General features: G+C 47.0%; 1 protein-coding gene across 1 annotated transcript; it reads left to right on the forward strand.

Annotated features, from left to right (window-relative positions):
* Positions 1 to 1,420: 1,420 nt before the first annotated feature.
* LOC119381201 (uncharacterized) lies at positions 1,421 to 14,800 on the forward strand. Its single transcript, XM_037649152.2, has 7 exons — positions 1,421 to 1,555; positions 3,491 to 3,690; positions 6,586 to 6,662; positions 6,758 to 6,845; positions 8,700 to 8,864; positions 13,097 to 13,204; positions 14,621 to 14,800. Exons 1-7 carry the CDS (start codon positions 1,438 to 1,440, stop codon positions 14,768 to 14,770), a joined length of 906 nt encoding a protein of 301 aa, XP_037505080.1. The 5' UTR covers positions 1,421 to 1,437; the 3' UTR covers positions 14,771 to 14,800.
* Positions 14,801 to 18,679: the final 3,879 nt, after the last annotated feature.

Genomic DNA, 18,679 nt, shown 5'->3' on the forward strand with positions numbered 1-18,679 from the left:
TCTGGATTTGTGGCAAAACCATTTTGCGCAGTTTTCATCAATTTCAAATTCTGGTTTCTCGTTTTTATCAACGCTGCGCTGACCCCCTTATTCGCGTGCACTTTGATTGTATGCTTCGTTCGCTGATGACTAGCGTATCTGTCCACGACTGCTACATTTTAGATGCGAAGCAGCTTTTGCGCTGGGCTTTGTCCGTAGTTCCATTGGCGACCGTCCGCTTTCTAAAACCTACCATAGCCATCTGTAACATATTGAGCGCGCGCTCGCGCCAAGAGGAAGTCTTCGTCGTGTTCTTCGACCGCCTTGTTCTTCGACCGCCTTGATGATGATACGTGCAAAGCACTTTAGGGGCCCGGGCTGCCGTATGCTGTCCTAGCTTGGCGTAACGCAGACAAAACCATGTGTGCTGGCACGCGCTAGCGCGTTCAAGCCTGCGTAAGGGGCTGGGTAAGACGCTGTGGCCTCTCCCCCTTACGCTCTCTCATTAATCACGTGATGGCGTCGGCGAACGAGATTCTGCAGACCATGAACCCGCATGGCGTGCTCCAACAAGAGTTCGGGACGAGTAACTCCAACAGCAACTACAGTGAATTCATGGTGTGCTCCACATGCAAGGACGCGTTCACATAGGGCAAGGTGCCCGTGATGAACGGAACTTTAAGTCAACCCATGCGCTCCTTCGCATCCCCACATGGTTCCCTTTAGGGGGAGGTGGTGAAATTTTTTTCCTTACTCTTTGTAGGTAACAGACCGCCATGGGTGGGTGAGTCAATATTCACCTTTTTTTTTCTTTTTTTATCACTGGCCGTGGTACACACCCAGTGGAGCACCACTACAATATCCGTAACATTTGCTCACGATTACGTTTTCCTCGCCCAGAACAAAATATTTTTTACTTGTTGGTAAACAATAGGAAATCTCCTTCATGCAAAAGCGCACTCAGATAGCTAATGTGGAATAGTGATATCAAGATAACTTTTACTGGCCACAAAGCCAGCTGCCCTTAACTGCCGCTTTCATTTCGGAGCTGAGGCTGTGCGGTACCGTCTTCTTACTTTCTGGGACGTACGTGGAATTTTGGCCGCTTAAAGAAAAGGACGGAGAGATGTTACTGTGTCTATCGCTTCTGCAGAAATTATTATGTGCAGAGTTTTTACACTGCTTAAATAATCCGCGTTTGAAGCTCACGGTTTGTGGGTACGTTTTCATCATTAAATACTGCTTTCAAAGATCTCTAGGATGGCTTAGAGTGCCGGAGTATGTCTTCCTAGCTAAGATGTCGTCTAGCCGCCGTTCGTGAGACAAAATCTTAGCGGAGACTGGCTGAAATTTCTTTATCACGGACAATCACGGCGTAAGTTGTTTTTGCGAATATTGGCTCGAAATAATACTCAATGCGTGGTTTCTTCCGCAGCCTCGAAGGAGGAGCCTCCATTGATGTGCTCACTGGACGGACACCACGTGTACCGGTATCCCGTAGAGATGTGCTCCTACATTATCTTCCTTTCGGCCGTGATTGACCTTTTCAAGGGCAGCGTCGACCCACTTGCGGGAAGTAAGTTTTCCTCCGCCAACATATTCTTTACGAAAAAAAAAAAAGAAAAACAAATGGAGGCTACCTAAATCCTTGACTTAGGTGTCCCGTAGTAGGCACTCGCATGTCGGCATTTGTGTGCCGTGGCGTATTAACAGCCAGGCTATTCTAGCTCGGCGTAAAGTGTGTGGAATGCGTGACCGTGCTCGAAAAGCTATCATCATCATCAACGGGTATTTGCCACAGAATTTGGTCAATGCTCACTACACACCGCTATGGCGTGGCCTGTAATAAACCCTGAGAACTAGTACCGAGAAACAGAGAGAAAGAAAGAGAGAGAGAACCAAGCAGAGAAACGGAAAGGAAGATATAAAGAAAGAGCAAGAGAGAAAATTCTTGCCGAAAAAAAAAATCATTCAAGAGGCGGGATTCGAACCCGCGATCCGAAGGCAAGCGTCCGAACCACTCGGCTACTCAGGCACGCCAGCAGAGCATAGCATAACCTTGTATAGTATAGTGTAGCAAGGGGTTGGGAAAGGGAACACAGCGTGTGGAGCAGAGAAAGGACGAGGGGAGAGAGTAAAGCGTAGCACAGGAAGGATGAGAAAGAGAGGAAGAAATGCAGAAAGAAAAAGAAAGAGAGACAGAGAGAACAACGAAACAGAGAGAAGAAGTAGAGAGAGAGAGAGAAAAAAAGATAGACAGAAAATGGAAGCAAGCATCGCGTCGTCTAGCGACCAGATACCGCACCAGCTGGCCAAGCCGCGTATGCGCAGTAGCTAAGCCACGCCCACCGATGGAGACATCGCACGCAACCTCCGCTCTGTAGATGGCTTGCACTGACGTCTCTGAAACCGCCGGAATGGAGCATCAGCACGGAGGGACGCGACGTTTGCGATGTCACATTATTGTTATCAAAACATCACACGCAGGTTATTTCGTTGCTGCACGCGCAAAATACTTTTCTGTCACGTTGAGTGAGGTTAACCGCAACCTGTCTGCCACCAAAGCCGCCGTCGTGGAGATCCTGTACATTGAGAAGCTGCGCCCGTGACGTCACGTGCAAGCTATCTATAGCTTTCCTTGGGTTAACTTTGTGTTTGGCGCACTGCCGAAGAGGATCTCAGAGGCCACGAGAAAAAATCGCGTATTTGAGATCTGCCCCGCTAGGTGTGTGTATATATATATATATATATATAAAATTCGGAAAACTGGAAGCAAGTGCTTGAGCGGAACAGTTTCTAAAAGATACAAGGGTGTCACTCGTTGCTCGTGTCAAAAAAAAAAAAAAACATAACGTTATATAAATAATGTGTGCTACCGAGTTATGTATTTGAACAAAAAATATTGAATATTTAAAATAGTGTACCACACGTGAACGAGACCATCCAAACGAGACAGACGTTGCTGGGATGATGGTGGTTGAAGTGATGAACAATCGTTGAGCATGGAATGTCGCTGATGGATATGTTTCGTCTGGTGAACTTGTCTTCATCAGAGAGAAGGACGAGACGAAGAAGTCCACTTCCCGGAATGTTGGCACCAGCGACATCCCTTGGACAATTAAAATAATTGTGCAAGGGATGCCAAAAAAGACAATTAAGCCAAAAAAAAACAAGAAAACATAGGGTGCATTATGTGCTGTTTTTTGCTGTATCGTAGTAATTGTGACATCAATTGAGATGAATTAACGTGGACGAAAAGGAACCCCTTTCGTCGGCGGGATCCTAACCCACGACCTTCATATAGCGCATCCTATCCTCTACCAATCGAGTTACCAGAGGCGCTACTTCGTCCACTTCGTTGAGTATTTCAGTGCGTGTTATACCTGGGAGTGTTAGACAGCGCCATTCGTAGCCAAGACGGCGAGTGGATTGTCTGTTGGATTCATTCGGTTCTGTCTAGCAAAGATAAACGAGCCCCCCGAAATAACATTTTCCTCTTTCTTTGTCTCAGCGGAGCAGCAGTACGACGCATTCATGAAGGCGTCTAAGAGCGGCGACCTGAAGAAGCTGCTTTCGTTCCGCTACGATGACGTCAACTCCATGACCGCTGACGACATCAGCACCGGCTTCGTCAAGGTGCGCTCGAATGTGTTTCACGGAGTCGACTTTCGCTTCACGCAGAGCAACCCCACTTGGCTCAAGCTCCTCACGGTACGAAGGACAAAGCAAACGATACCATAGTCCAAAATTACCTATTTTGGGAGTTTGTAGGCGCCCGCTGTTACTGGGGATCGAACCCGTTCCCTCGAACTTAGCAGCGCCACACATTAACCGCTAAGATCCCACTCGCTTCATTTGCTGAACATGCCGAGTGTATCTTCAAGCAATGCAGAGCCTCTCACAAATCGCCTGCTACAAAAAAAAACATAATTGCAGTCATTGAGACGGTGAAATTCTACGAGCAATCCAAATACATAACCGGATAATTAAACAAAACTTTGTTGAACCCTTCTATTAGGTGCGTTACGGCACTCGTTGTCATTTACGAATTGTAGCCCCTGTGAAGAAGGACACCACTTTCCGAGGTGTTCAAATCTAGTTACTTAAGGTTAAGAGAGCGAAAAACACACGGCGGACAGGAAAATGTCGGGACAAGCGCTGACTTCCAACTGAATTTTTATTGACAAGAATGCTCTTATATATCCCCGAGTGAACAGTAAAACAAGCGGTGAAAAAATGTGAAAACAGAAGCAAAGATACGAAACAATAAAACATCAGCAATCACTGAGCCTGCTACACCGACTCGCGCATCCCAAAAAGCGGAGCTCCTTTTCTGACAATGCAACTGATGGCTCGCTTAAGCAGGTGCTCCTTTCAAGCGCCATCTGAGCTGCCTCACAGATTATGCGCTTGAAAGGAGCACGTGTGTAAGCAAGCCATCCGTTGCATTTTCAGTCAGGGAGCTCTGTTTTTTCGCGATGCGCGAGTCGGCGTAGCAGGCTCAGTGATAGTTGATGTTTAGGTGTTTCGTATCTCTGCTTCTGTTTTCACCTTTTTTCGCCGCTTGTTTTACTGCTCACTCGGGGATATATAAGAGAATTCTTGTCAATAAAAGTTCAGTTGGAAGTCAGCGCTTGTCCCGACCTTTTCCTGTCCGCCGTGTGTTTTTCGCTCTGTTAACCTTAAGTATACACAACCAACTAGCCCAGCCAGCCAATTTAATAAGTTCAATTCTAGACCGCGCGAGCAAATACATGGCCGTTCCAGTTATCTTTGAGCTTCGTTGCGCAACAAGCGGCGTTTTGTGAATAAAATTAAATGTCCCTGAAGCTACAATTCGTTTTTGCGGTGTGCAAAAAAAAATAAATTGCGTCCACGAAATGAATCGTTAAGGCCGAAACATATACAGCGTTTTTGCCGGCGTTTTCTGACGTTGCGTCCCCCGGCGTCGTCGCATCAACGCCTTCAGAGAGGGGGGCCAAACCATATGAAGAGCGTTAACTGAGCGTCAAACAGTGTGACCCGAGGGAATGAACCTGACACCTCGTAAAGCAGTGTACAGTTTCCGTCAATGGACCAACAAGATATATTCCTGATTATAGCTTTTATGTCTCATTTGCAGTTCTGTGGTGCAAAAAACGAGTCACAATGCCGCCGAAATGTCTATTTTTTATTTGACTTGTAGCGCCAGCTATTGGCATTAAGAAGAACCACAAACTCGTAATATATGGCCTCTGAGCTTGAAGTTGCCGCACATCTTTGAGGCCACGTATTCGGCCAATATACTCATTCCTGCTAAGCCTACCGATGAACTCGGGTACGGCTCTCGGAAAGAGTTCAACGATATCGCGAGCGCTTTGCTGTCGAAGCTTCTGGGGAACAAGCTAAGTCAAATACAATCATCAGTTGAGAACCTACGCGTCACACAGTTCACGGCGACGACTTTTTAGATCCGAGGCGGGCGGCAGCCATTTTGGAAGCAGCGACGACGCCGTTACGTAGCGGAAGTCGCTGCTAGCCGCACGCTGATTGGTTCTGCGTCCCTCGAACTGCTTCCGGCGTCGACGCTGCCACCCGTGATGCCTGGACCTTGCAGAGGTGGACGTTTCGGCCACCGTCACCGGTAGCGTCGACGTCGAGGGACGCCGGCGTACGAAACACCGGGAAAACGCCGGCAAAAACGCTCTTTATGGTTCGGCCTTTACATCGACAAGAGCTCCGTTTTACTTACCACGTGACATTGCTATATACGAGGAGATGGGAGGCTTGAAGAGACGAACAATGAATGAACAGGGGCCGTCGCTGGAGCCAATACTTCGAGAAGTGGTCTTGTATTCTTCATAGCAGCTGGTTGCTGCCTTGAAGATCGCTTCTTCAAGGCAGCAGACAAGAGAACTTGTTGAAACATTGGCTCGAATGACGCCCCCGGTTCAAACATCTATATATAGGAGTCACACTGTGTCTTGTGATGTATACGAAAATTTCGATTACTAATGTTTCCATTGCCGTTCCGCTGTTCTTGCGCCTACATCGCCTATAGCGCGTGACAATATTTTATAAAATGCAGTTTTTAAATTACCCACTTAGTCATTCAAGTCACACTTAGGACTGAAGGGAGTGCATTCCCTCGTCACGTTATATTTTCTTCTTTAGTTGAGAAAAGCATACCGGTACATGGAGCGGCGTCAAGCACATTATATGCATGTACTTCATCAGTAACTGTCGCATGGTGCGACTTTCAGCTTCCCGGTACATCCACTTGGGTCTGAAATTTCCAACAGCCATCCGTCTTTCGACAAAACTGCGTGCTAATGTCCTGGTTGTGTGTGTTGGTAGTTGTTGTATGCACCCTTGTCTATTGATCGTTTTTATAATAAACTAAGGCCTAAAAATGGGCGTGAGAGATTCAACTAGACACAGCGAGAGAAAAATTGAGACAAAGAAAAGATCTGTTTCATACGCACAACTTTTCATTGTGAACATTCATGCAGCCGCAACGTGGCGAACTGACATATCTTAAATCAGAATTCTACGCTCCTTATAAAGAAAGAAAGGATTCTAAAGTTGACGGCTTCATCTTCTATTCTTGTCACTTTTTTACGATAGGACCTTCGAGTGCTCGCTGACCAGAACGGCTACCTTATTCACGTAGTCTTCGACGAGCCTACGAGTGACCAGATAAGGTACGTGCACGTTTTAAACATGAAATGCTTTTAGATCCCTTTGTCTCCTTCAAGGGTGGCTTAGGTCTCACTCTAAAAATCTCTTCCACAAACAGCCAAGTTCACATGGCCTCCCTCCGGGTGTACAAACCGCTTTCACAGGGTCCCTACAAGGCATCTCCAATTCAAGCCAAAAAGGATATTGTAAGTTTGTCTCCTTTCATCTTGTAAACAAAGAACTCTACCGCGTTTCTACGCGAAACATGGCAACCAACTTCGGCCAAATCAAGCATAATGCCTCTCTGTGCCCGTAGACATCGAATTATATGACAGTGCTTTTCAGTTTGGCTTGTAATTATAACCATAGAGAATGTAACAGCCAATTGGCTCACGACGCTGTGCTACAAAACAAAAAAAAAAACCCCGTAAGCTTGCGGCACTTTCTGTGCCTTAAAGTGGCCCTGCAACACTATTCTAAGTAATCCTCGAATGGCTTCATTAAAGGAGTTTGTCGCCTCACGAATCAACTACCGCGGAAATTTTTGTAATCTGTCAAGTGTCTTCGGAGTTACAGGGATTTGTCGCACGCCTTGTATTGTGTATTGTGTTCCATATATTTGTTTCTGGATGACAATCACGTTGTCATGTTTCCGATTTTTTTACAGTGTGATAATTTTGCTTTGAATCATATATATCTGTGTATTAGAATTATAATTTCAATGTGTACGCCCTGTTCTAGCACACTGCCCGTGAAGTGTCATACTGCCATGTTTACCATGGCGCTGTTACCGCTCCGTCTTTTTCTTTTTGTTTTCTGCTTTTTTTCTTCCGGGGCTGTGAACTAGTAAAGCTGTTTTATACACAGCTTTTTTTTTCACAGTGCTCTTTTTTCTTTAGGACAAAATGAAAAGTAAACTTCAATTGACTTGACTTAAACACTGTCTATCTCCTTTCATACCAGCGAGCGCGCTCAAAGCTATGCAAAAGGAAGGGAGGGAGGGGGTGGGGTATGCGAAGGGCGCAAGAAGCCACGTCCGTTCATCAGCTCGCGTCATGACCTTGAGTACTTTCTTTTCGTACTAAGAAATACACGGACGAGTAAAGTGAAGACAGGATGACGCGCTGGTTGCCTTCAGTGTGATCGCAAGCAAGCGCGCGGGCACGTAGCGGCATCTCGCGGCATCCGCGGTATCTGTGCAGCCCACGATGCTCAGTGCAGCCAATGGCCGTTGACTTAGTTCTTATGGTGTGGTCATTTGGGTTTACGTCATCATTCGTCGCGAGAAGAGCGAGCGATTTCCAGCTGACTTTGAGAATTAATTGTAAATTCCAGGCCGGGCCACGTGCTCCACTATAATGTTTGGCTCACATGTTCTCAGCTACCGATCCCCAACTACCGATCGGCAGCGTTTTCTGACCATGCTAAAAGTGTTGCAGCGCCCGTTTAATACATATCTGTGTCTCCGTTTTCTTCTTTCTTTGGTGTCACCATCCGCTGTCCACTTTTAGGGAAATGTATTTGTGACAAAGAGCAGTTAGATTTAGTTGTTCTTTGATGCCGTTCTTCCTTGTGACGTCGACAAACGAATGGCTAGATAGCTTTTGCATCTACGTTCCCGGTAACGTATATTTACCTTTTATTTTAGTTTCTTTCGCCTGGAATCTTCGCGAAGATAGATGCTGCAAATTCTTGTTGCTTGAGCAAAATATTGGAGGCCCTTGTACTGTGCGATGTCGGAGTACGTTAAAGGACCCCAGGTGGTCAACATTTTCGAGAGCCCTCCACTACGGCGTCTCTCATGGCCTAGGTCGCTGTCGGGGTCAGGGCCCATAAACCAACCAATCAAAGAACCATTTAACCTTTCCCACATTTCTTTATAGCCACAACACTGTTGTACATCAGCTTTGGACCATTCAGAAGTTCCCCGATGCGGCGGTCAGGCTTAGCGTGCCCGTTCCAACGTGGGAGGAGCGTACACAGCGCGCTAGTCGCGTCTATCAGGACCGACAATAAAGATTTACCAACAAACCAACATCACTGTATCACTTGACACACAGGTGGAAGCCGTGAGCAAATACTCCAGAGAGCTCGTTACCGGCGGCAAAAAACTGGCATCAAGCGCATGGCACTGCATCGGCTTGAGTCTGGCTGCCGTTGCCTTCCAAAGCAGCAGCGACCTCGACGACGACGCTGTGGGAGTGAAAAGGCTCAGCTACTGCGAGGTAAGCAACTCGTGACCGTTACGTCGCTCGTTAACGAGAACACTAAGTGTTGTAAGTGTGCCGTGCCCCGACTTGTTTTAGTGACACGAGCAACAAATTTAACTCTTGTTTCTTTAACAAGCATTCCAGGTCACGCACTTTCTCCCGATTTTCCGAATATTCAGAAAATGTGTTAAAACAAAAACTGGTAGGAAATCGATAATTGTGGTTAAAGTTAGAAGGTAAATTGAGTGAATGTCTTATAGGAACATAAGTTTATTTAAGATAAGGGTCAATCGACTGTCAGAATAAATAATGAAATTTAACTGAAGGCCTTCTTGAAACAGCGGATGTATTTTTTTCTTATGAGCAGCTTAAGACGTCTCGATGCCAGCGTACCTTCGCTAGGGTTGTGGCACCCATTGATTGTGCCGCCGCCATATTGGGTCAAACAGTGGAGCTATCGCGTTGTATGTTGTTGCCATATTGGGTCAAACAGTGGACGCTGTCACCACCTTGTACGAAATAACGGTGGCACCGAACCACCTTAGAGCATCTGGGATCGATGCGGCACCCGGCGGAGCTGATGTAAACCACGAGCTTCTTTCTACGCTGCCTCAGAGGTTCGCTTCGGTAGTGCGACGAAACACGAAGTTAAACCAAGGAATACACCTCGGCACACGATTGCCGAGGTGCCCAAGCCACTACCAAACGCCTAAGCCAAGGACTAGGGTCACGTCAATTTTTTTTCTTTTTAGGGGCGTAGCTCCTCTTAGTCTAACCTTGTCACGTCTCCGTTGTCCGGCGTATCTCCCGGCAGCCGGCAGTAAACGGCAGTATCTGCCCGGTGGTGGTGGTGGTGGTGTGCGGCGTGACCACCCTTACTGCGCATGCGCATACCCTCTCCACACACCTCCTCTCCACTCCCCCTCACCATTTCCCATGTCCTCTACCCCTCTCCACTCACCCTCTCCCCTTCCCCTCTCCCATACCCCTCTACACTTCCCCTTCCCCTCTCCCATAACCAGTCTTAAAGGGCCCCTCACCAGGTTTGACAATTTTGAGCTAACGAGCGCAATGCATACACTGGGCGTTCACAATCACGTCTACCAAAATTTGCAACGCTACGCGTCGCGGAAATGGGTCAAATTTCAAGGTGAACGCTGCTTGCCCTTCCTCTCGCGGGCGCGCGCTTTAGAGAATGAGGGGATGACGTACATGAGAAAATGGCCCTACGTAGGTGGTAGTGCTGTGACGTCGCTCCTCTACGTGGACGACTGTGCTCTGACGTCGCCAACAGTAGCACGTGACACTGCGATAAATATTTGACACGACATGTGTAGTTTGTGTGATTTGTTGCTTGAATATATTAATGGAACTTGAGAGAAATAATGAGACACACAAAGGAAATCTGTGCGTCTTTTTCATTTTTTTTTCCTCAATTGCAGCGACATGCGGGGCTAAATATGCCTCCCTTTCCCATGCGTTGGTGTGCCCGCGGTTAGCGCATCGAGCAGACGCCAGCCCTGGAAACGAAAGTAATGTTCTGGCGCGTTCGAGCACTCATTATGCTCATTTATTCTACCGCGTCCAAGTAAACGTTAATGCGGCACTGGCTCATGATACCGCCACTCTCGTGCCCGTAAAAATGTCTCAACTTTCATGCCCGTCCCGCAGAAACAGGCAGTACACCACAGAGGACGCCGACAAAACGCCCACGGCCGCTACATAAAAAAAAGGTAGCGGCCGTGCAACGCCGCTCGCGTGCTCGGGCTGGCTCGGGCATGTCATGCGCACGTGACCATGCATGCGCATGACGTGTTAATGCGTATGTGTCAAGTGAAGAGGGCAGGGAAGGGATTTGGCTTGCTAAGGCTACACGGGGCGAGTGGCAAGGTTTGAAACTCGCCTCCTCGCATCATGGTTTTGCGCCGCTACAAATTATTGTTTTTCTCAGCTCGTAATGAACCGATTTGAAAAATTCTTGCGGCATGCTGCTCTTCATTCGGCGCACAACAGTTTCCAGCGTCTAACTAAAATTTGCTATGTGGCCTGGTGAGGGGCCCTTTAAAAACGGAGGGGGCGTGCACACATGAAGGCTCCCTGAAGACAATGCGCTGCGACAGTACGTGATATGTATCGCCCTCTCCTTTCCTACGCTTCCCCCTCTTTCTCCTCTCCTATGGTCCCCCCCCCCCTATCTTGCCTCGCGGCGCAGCGGCGCCGACGCAGGCAGCGTAGCGAGGCAGCGTCGCGGCAGCGTCTTGATTGAAAAAACCGACCGCTCGCGCTGCACAACCGTTCACTGACCACCCCGTATATATAGGCACTGGATTTTGACCTCCAAGGTAGTGCGTGTGTGCGATTTCTCCTGTGCGTGATTAAACAATGAAAATTCACAGCGTACATGTAAAATTAAAGTGAGCTGCAAGTCGTCATAACTCTCATCGAACCTTTAGTATAAACGCGCCCGATCTCACGTCGGTGATGATGTACTGGGCAGAATTCACGGAAGATTCACGGTTTACCGATGAACCTCCGCAGCTTCGCCCACTCATCATCATTCACTCCGTGGATATGCTGTGATTTTTTTGAAGGAAGGTTTTCTTTGCCACTGTTCATTTGTTTTTTTTTTTTTTTTGCTGTTGTTGCCCGATTTGGACACGCGCGCATCACCAATACTTCAGTTTACAGAAGCATTAAATAAATCATTAAAGTGCATAAGTAAGAATGCATTAAATAAATCGATAGTGATCAAACTAGCGCAGCCCCAGTCATATCATAATTATTTGTCACATGTCACTTATTCAAACATAATTATGATTTGTAGCGTATTGTTCAGCCTTTCGCACCTTCTGATACGCGTTCACGGTTTCTCAGTAGTTAAGTACGCGCAAGTGGTGCGTCTGAATAACGCGCTATTGAGAGGTTTAAAAATCCTGGTCGATCGTACTGTTCTTTTGCAGAAGAGCTGCCAAACAAAACGAAACTCGCATGGCTAATCAGCTTACGTTTCCGATTATAGCTATGTACACTCAAGTGGCGAGTACTTTACTGTTGTACCCTTCCAAACACACAAATGTTAAATGACATAAATGTTAAAACGGCGTCGGTTACATCAAGCGTACCTTATGGCACGTGCACGACACAACGTCCGAGCTCCTCGTCTAATGAGTATACTGATGGTGTCTTTCCTGATCACCGATAATGGTAAAGAAATGTTTTAGGTGAAGTTACGCTGTTGCCTTTCGGAAAGCTTTATTGGACATCCATCGCAGGTTACGCAATAGCGTCTAATCCTCACCTGTCAGGCTCAAGGAGGCTCACATTAAGCAAGTTTTTGTACGTACTGCATCCGCTCTATTGAATACCGCTACAGTGTATAGCCATCTGTAGTGCCCTTATTGTGACGGTGGGCAGCTGTGTTTTTTAAGAACGGACCTGTTTAGGCCAGCCGTAATCTATCCATCGCGGGCAAGAAACTCCGCTGAGCGATCACATAACCTCGCGTTGCCTAGCAACCACCGGCGCTGGTGCACAGCTGCGCAATCGCTCCTCCCTACCCAGACACAGCTCCACCCCCATCTGTGCCCTACTGCACATGCGCCGTGACGTCGTCATTACGCAACTGCGCCCGACCTCGCTCGCCGCTCGTACACTGCTCGCGCCCGCTTCACCGCGGCGCCGCCACCAGCTGCGCGCTGCTGCGCATGGCCACGGCGCAGCTGCGCTCGGCTCCTCCCCCTGGCCTCGACACTGCTCGCGCCCGCTCGGTCACGCTATACGATCAGCTCCGCTGTGCCTTTAGCCATGCGCAACTAGCGGAAGCTACGCCCCGCTTCCTTTCCTTTTTTGCGAGATTGTGGTAAAGGTAATGCAAATGTTATCAAAGTATCCTAAATCAGACAAATATAAACCTTCATTGCTGGCACATTTGTCGGTGCATTAGTAACACAAACACACCTCGAAACATTGCGAAACCCAGATTCAGGAAAAGCTTGACCGGCCTCCGATTAATCGACACAGTAATCGGAGGCCATAACAAGAGAACGCGTGAATTTCAGGGACTCAAGCGAATGTTCTACCAGAGGACCTATATGCCTTAGGTGCTCTTTAACATGTTCCGATGTTATAGCAACACGCTAGTATTCGTCAGCAGATATAGAGTGGGATAATCAGGTACTACTACGTCTCAGGATACCAGTAAAACGCTGACTTCTTCTCGTTCTTCTTTTTTTTTTGTGATTTCGCAGTTTGATCGCAACAGCAGCGAGAGGGTTACTTGGGACCCATCGTATTTTACCAGAACGTACCAGAACGACCTGGTGGTTTTCGAGAAGGACAAAGAATTCAGCGAAAAAGTGAGTGTGTGTGTGTTTAAAAAAAAAGGTGGTGCACCTGAAAAGCTTTTCCTGACCGTATGCCCTTCCCTCTTGTCTTTACCAACTTTCACCCGGACTACATTTCATGTTGTGATAGAATTGAACAACGGTGATAAAAATAGCATAGAAGGGCGAAGAAATACGAATACATGCAGCTAAACATGATAGCACTGAACAGGGCTTGATGGTACATAACGCAGCGGAACAAGTAGCGTAACACCGGTACGTATGAGGACAGCACTTTTTGCTGTCGTCTTTACCACGTCCCGTTGTTACACTAAAAAACAACTCTCGAGAAAGTGTCAGTATTTGTGTGGTGACAATAGAAACGCGATGAGACCGTTCTTGCAAGCTCTTCTTGTAGCTTCCTCAGAATGAAACAACCTGAATAAAATGGGACTTCTTGGTCACTGTGAGTGGACCTCCTCGTCCGGAGCCCCACTGGTCATCGCGGCTCGACGAGCCTGGTCAAGGGTCTCTATTTGACTGCCCAAGCTCTGTCCGGATAAGCGCCTCCCACGACCAACCGATCTGTCTGTCGTTTCTGAGATGATACCTTGCTAATCATTCTCTAGCTGCAACCAATCGCAGAAAGATTCAAATTGTTTATGCATTTATGAATGTAGTGTAGTTTGGGTTGGTCATAACTTCTTCCGCATTTCGGAAGGTTGCGAATGTTCAAGAGCCCGCAAGCTTCCATAATTTACGTCAAACTTAATAAAGAAAACTAACTTATTTCGCCATATCCCGTACCAGTTACAGCATTTGCGATCATTCTGTGTGATGACTCGGAAGCCATCGAAAATAATGCACGTCATCGTGGGTCGGATAAGATGTATAACGATCACAGGACGAAATAATCATCCGCGAAATTGGCTCCCAAGGCGAAGGGCGAATTTCTACTTCCGCGCAAATTTTGAACATTAAAGTCGTACAGGTGTTTTGAAGCTATTCGCTTTACGCATGTCGTAGTTTCACGTCGCAGTGGTCTGTCAACATTAGTTGCCCTCATGTCTACATTGCTCGCGTTTATTTAAATCCGCTTGTTTATGCAGCCTCAAATGTCTTGCTACCGCATGTAATAAATGCTAGTTTAGTGTGTGTTAATGGTTAAGTAATTAGTAAACTTGCTACAACCTAATGAAGCTACGGAACGTATATAGGGGACATCACTTGTATGGTTTTACTATAGTGTGGTAATTATAACATGATGGAGAGGAAATAAAGTGGATAAAAATCAATTTGCACTTGTTAGTACACTGTTAGTACGCTTGTTACGCGTACTTGCTCCATCCGGCTTTTTTGCGTGAGCTAGGTACTGTTGTACATTTTATCGCTTCATCGTGGCTATACAGCTAACTTATTTTTTTTTCTCATAATGTCGTCAAACGTCAGCTGAAGGAGGTCACCAAGCTCTCCAAGTCGTGCGTTCTCTTGGACGACGTGTTCTACGACTACCACAAGTGCCAGTGCGACAAGCCAAACTTCAAGCTTTTGCGAGCGGCACGTCGCGTCCTCTGGGGCGGTTCCACCAGGCTGTCCTGAAAACGAAGCCGGCAAATCGGCGTTGGTCCTCTCGCCTCATCTTGTTTTCTTTGATGTTACGACACCTTTTTTTAATATTTGAATCTTTGAAGAATTAGTTCCCATGCACATAAGAAGAAATGAGCTCAATAATTACGCACATTTATAATGTTGCTGCCTGATGACTGTCTCTTTAAAATCTTCAGGCTCACCAAGAACAGACTGAATATACTCCTTATACCTCAACAGTGGAGCAATATGTAGAATTTCTGTGTTTATCTACCACTGGCGTAGCCAGGTGGTTGAGTTGAAGGGTTCAACCCCCTCCCCCCATTTCCCCGAATTTTTTTTTTATTTTGCATGTGTGTATATACACGCGCGCACACAAACGAGCGCACCGACATATATACACTATGATTTAAACTCCACACCCTCCCCCCCCCACCCCCGTCCCGAAGAAAATTTATGGCTACGTTACTATTCTCCACAAGAAGGGAAACTTGGGCTAGATGGTGATAGTTCATTTTTCGTAGTTCACAGCGCCAAAGGGAGCAGGACAAAGTACGAAGAAGGCGACGACACGAGCGATGGCTCACAACTAAAGTTTATTGAAAGGAGCGGTACGAATACATGCAATACAAAAGCCAACCACGCCTCATCGGAGCGACTGCGCGTGTGCAGCAGAGTCATCCAAGTGATGTCAACGGAGGCGTGGTTTGCTTTTGTATTGTATTTATTTCTGCCGTTCCTTTCAACAAACTTTAGTTTTTGAACCAGCGCTCGTGTCGTCGCCTTCTTCGCACGTTGTCCACGTCCCTTTAGCGCTGGGAACTATGAAAAAGTTACTGTTCTCTACTGTAATATATTCCTAACAGCTGATTTGTAGTTATTCGAATGGTTGGAAACGACTTCTTCAAGCTGTCTGGCCGCCAAAATTGAGAAGGCAGACAGAATAAAATGAAACAGAAGTACTTAAAGAAATCTTTTTCTCTTTTGCCTGAAAAACCTGTTGTGCATCGTTCTTTAGTACGGTGCAGTAAAGATCACCGCACTGCAAAAGCATGTTTATATACTGATTTGAGTAACGTAGTCTTCTAGCTAATGAAACCGGCAGACAATTGAGCCAAGGAAAGCACAAGGAACATTATTTGTGATTTCTTAACTGCAGTTTAATTATTATCACTTAAATTCAAAGGAATTAATGTGGACGAAAAATCACCCTTTCCGTCGGTGGCATCCGAACACACAATTCGAAGGCTGTGGCTTTGGATCCCACCGACGAAAAGGTGATTTTTCGTCCACTTTAATTTCTTTAATAAGTGAAAATCATTACACTACAGTTGAGAAACCACAAATAATGTTCCCTAGGCTTTCATTGGCTTAATTGTCTGTCGGTTTCATTAGTTTTGTATAATACAGAAACGAGCCCCTCGTACAATTCACCTTCTTTCCTAGTATTATAAGCTACTTCAACTTTGTAGCCAGTGAGTAATTTCACTCTGCTTACAGTAATTTCACTCCGCCAACGAGCAGCTATTCTGCGGTTCGTGTGCATTGATTGCCCAAGCTTGGTGAACACCACTCGAAACGTCAAGTGGCGTTTATAATTTCACGAAGAAATAAAAAAAAAAACATGCACACACAGTTGGAGATACGAAAAACTCGCTCTTTCGTTTTTCGTTTCGCCAGTAAACTTAATGTAGGCGTGATTTTTCTTTGTACACTTAGTGTGTCGCCCGTCATATCCCGTATAAAGCAGTACAAATTGATAACATCCTCCCGCGCATCGTATGATCTATCACGAGACAAAGCGCGCGAGCGGGGGCGACGAACACGGCCGAAGCAGAGATCAAACGAGCCGGCCCATCTCCGTCGCTCGGGGGTCGCATGCAATAACATCACTCCGCTCGGGAGGCCTGCCGTCGAGGCAGAGAGGAAGCGCCCCGCCCGTCTTGAACGAGCATTAAAAAAAGTCACAGTTTCGCCGCAACGGCGAAGCAATGAATGCGATAGCAACAAACAGGAATGTAACGCGAAGAACGGAAAGCAGCTCGAAATTGCCAGCGCGTCGCTCAAGCCCAAAGGACGCACGAAAAGAACGCACACAGGACGAGCGCGAACTACCATGCGTCACAGCTCAACACTTGAAGCGCGCTGATCAAACATAAAGCAGGACGCACGAAACGAACGAACAGGTACGCACAGGTCGAGCGCGAACTAACTGTTACAGTTGTTACTTACTTCTGTTTGAACAGCGCGTTCCTTTCGCAAACGCGGCCGCTGCAGCGAGCGAAATGACCTTCGTACGCTCTGAAGGAACGACGATGACTTTTTAAGGGCTAGTTTCTTAGCCACAATACTAATGAGAGCTAACAGACAATAATGCCAAAGAAAGTATAGAAGATGTTCTTCGTTGTAATTAGGATAGAGTGAAGAAAGTAAAGTGGCGAAAAGATAACTTGCCGCCGGCAGGGACCAAACCTGCGCCCTTCGAATAACGCGTCCGATGCTCTGCCACTGAGCTACGGCGGCGGTCATCCTCCCGTCCACTTTGTGGGGTGTAAATGTGCATTTAAACCTAGGAGTGTTAGTCAGCGCCAGTCGCAGCCATGGCGGCGAGTGTGGAACACACTTTTTCTGCCTGTTGGCATCACGTATCACGTGATCTTTTTACGAGCTGGCAGCCGATTAATAATCCCTCGCATACTACCTGAAGACATCGTCTGTCAGAACGAGACCCTCGCTATGAATGAAGGAAAGACGATGACTTTGTAAGGGCTCGTTTTAGATGCGAAGTAGCTTATGGCTTATGGTGGACGAAAAGATAACTTGCCGCCGGCAGGAACCGATACTTTCTTTGGCATTATTGTCTGTTAGTTCTCATTAATACTTCGTACGTTCTGTGACATAGCGGGGAAAGCACATGACATACAACCCCCCGCCCCCCTCGTTCCTCGAGATAAGCTCGCGCAGGCGACCACGCCCTGTAGGGTGAAGAGCATCGGCGTTCGCAGGAGCGGGGCGACGACCTTTAAAGCGCGCCCCGCGCCCACTTCGCGGCATCTCGCTGGTGACCAAGAAAGCATGCTGAAGTAAATGGTGTATATAAATAGCTCGCCGTTAGCAGGCTGTGAGACGTATTACTCGTGGGCCAACCGCCTAACGCCGCGCGCTGCGGAGCGAGAGGTCGCCCGTTCAATTCCTCGCTCCGGAAAAATTTTTTTCTGAATTATTTTTCTTTGTGGATTGTATATTTATATACATACATATACACATACGGGCCCTGACGGCGTCGACAGACGGCGACGGCAAAGACAAAAACCAGCCGAGTGTGTCCATATAATTGCTATCGCAATAAAACGAGCGGGGGAGGGGGGGTGTCGCTCGAGCAGCAACTCTGAACTTTTATTCTAAGGGCGCGCGCTATCTCAGCAGCAATCAGCTGGCGGCTCGTATACCCATCTACGTGCTGCGTTCTCAACGAGAAGACACTGGGGAAAGAGCATCTCTCCCTGGAGCGGCCGTATTCTCTTACATCAGCGTTTTTGTGGAGTTACGCGAGATCGGATCCAAAAGCGTTTGCTGCCAGCCTCACTTCGTATAACATTATAATTTGTTGCTGTCGCGTTCATTGCATCGCCCTTGTGGTGAAACTGACTTTTCTTTGCCCTGAGTAGAAGCGTGACGTGACTGTGGAATTGCACATCAATTCCAAAACCTTTGCAATAAAATAATTAAAGTAATGAGGGAATGGAAAAAATTTGCAAGAAAAAAACGTGGGTGTCTTCTCAGCACACAGTAAACTGACATACAGACGTTTCATTGCTGAAGCAAGCCCGTCCAAAATAAGAGAAGATAAAAGCCTAATCATTTGCGGGTATGCGTGCCACGCGTCACAAAGCATCGATCAACGATGTTGGTCAAAACACA

Source organism: Rhipicephalus sanguineus, chromosome 2, assembly GCF_013339695.2.
Source record: "Rhipicephalus sanguineus isolate Rsan-2018 chromosome 2, BIME_Rsan_1.4, whole genome shotgun sequence".
In the NCBI taxonomy this organism is placed as follows: domain Eukaryota; kingdom Metazoa; phylum Arthropoda; class Arachnida; order Ixodida; family Ixodidae; genus Rhipicephalus; species Rhipicephalus sanguineus.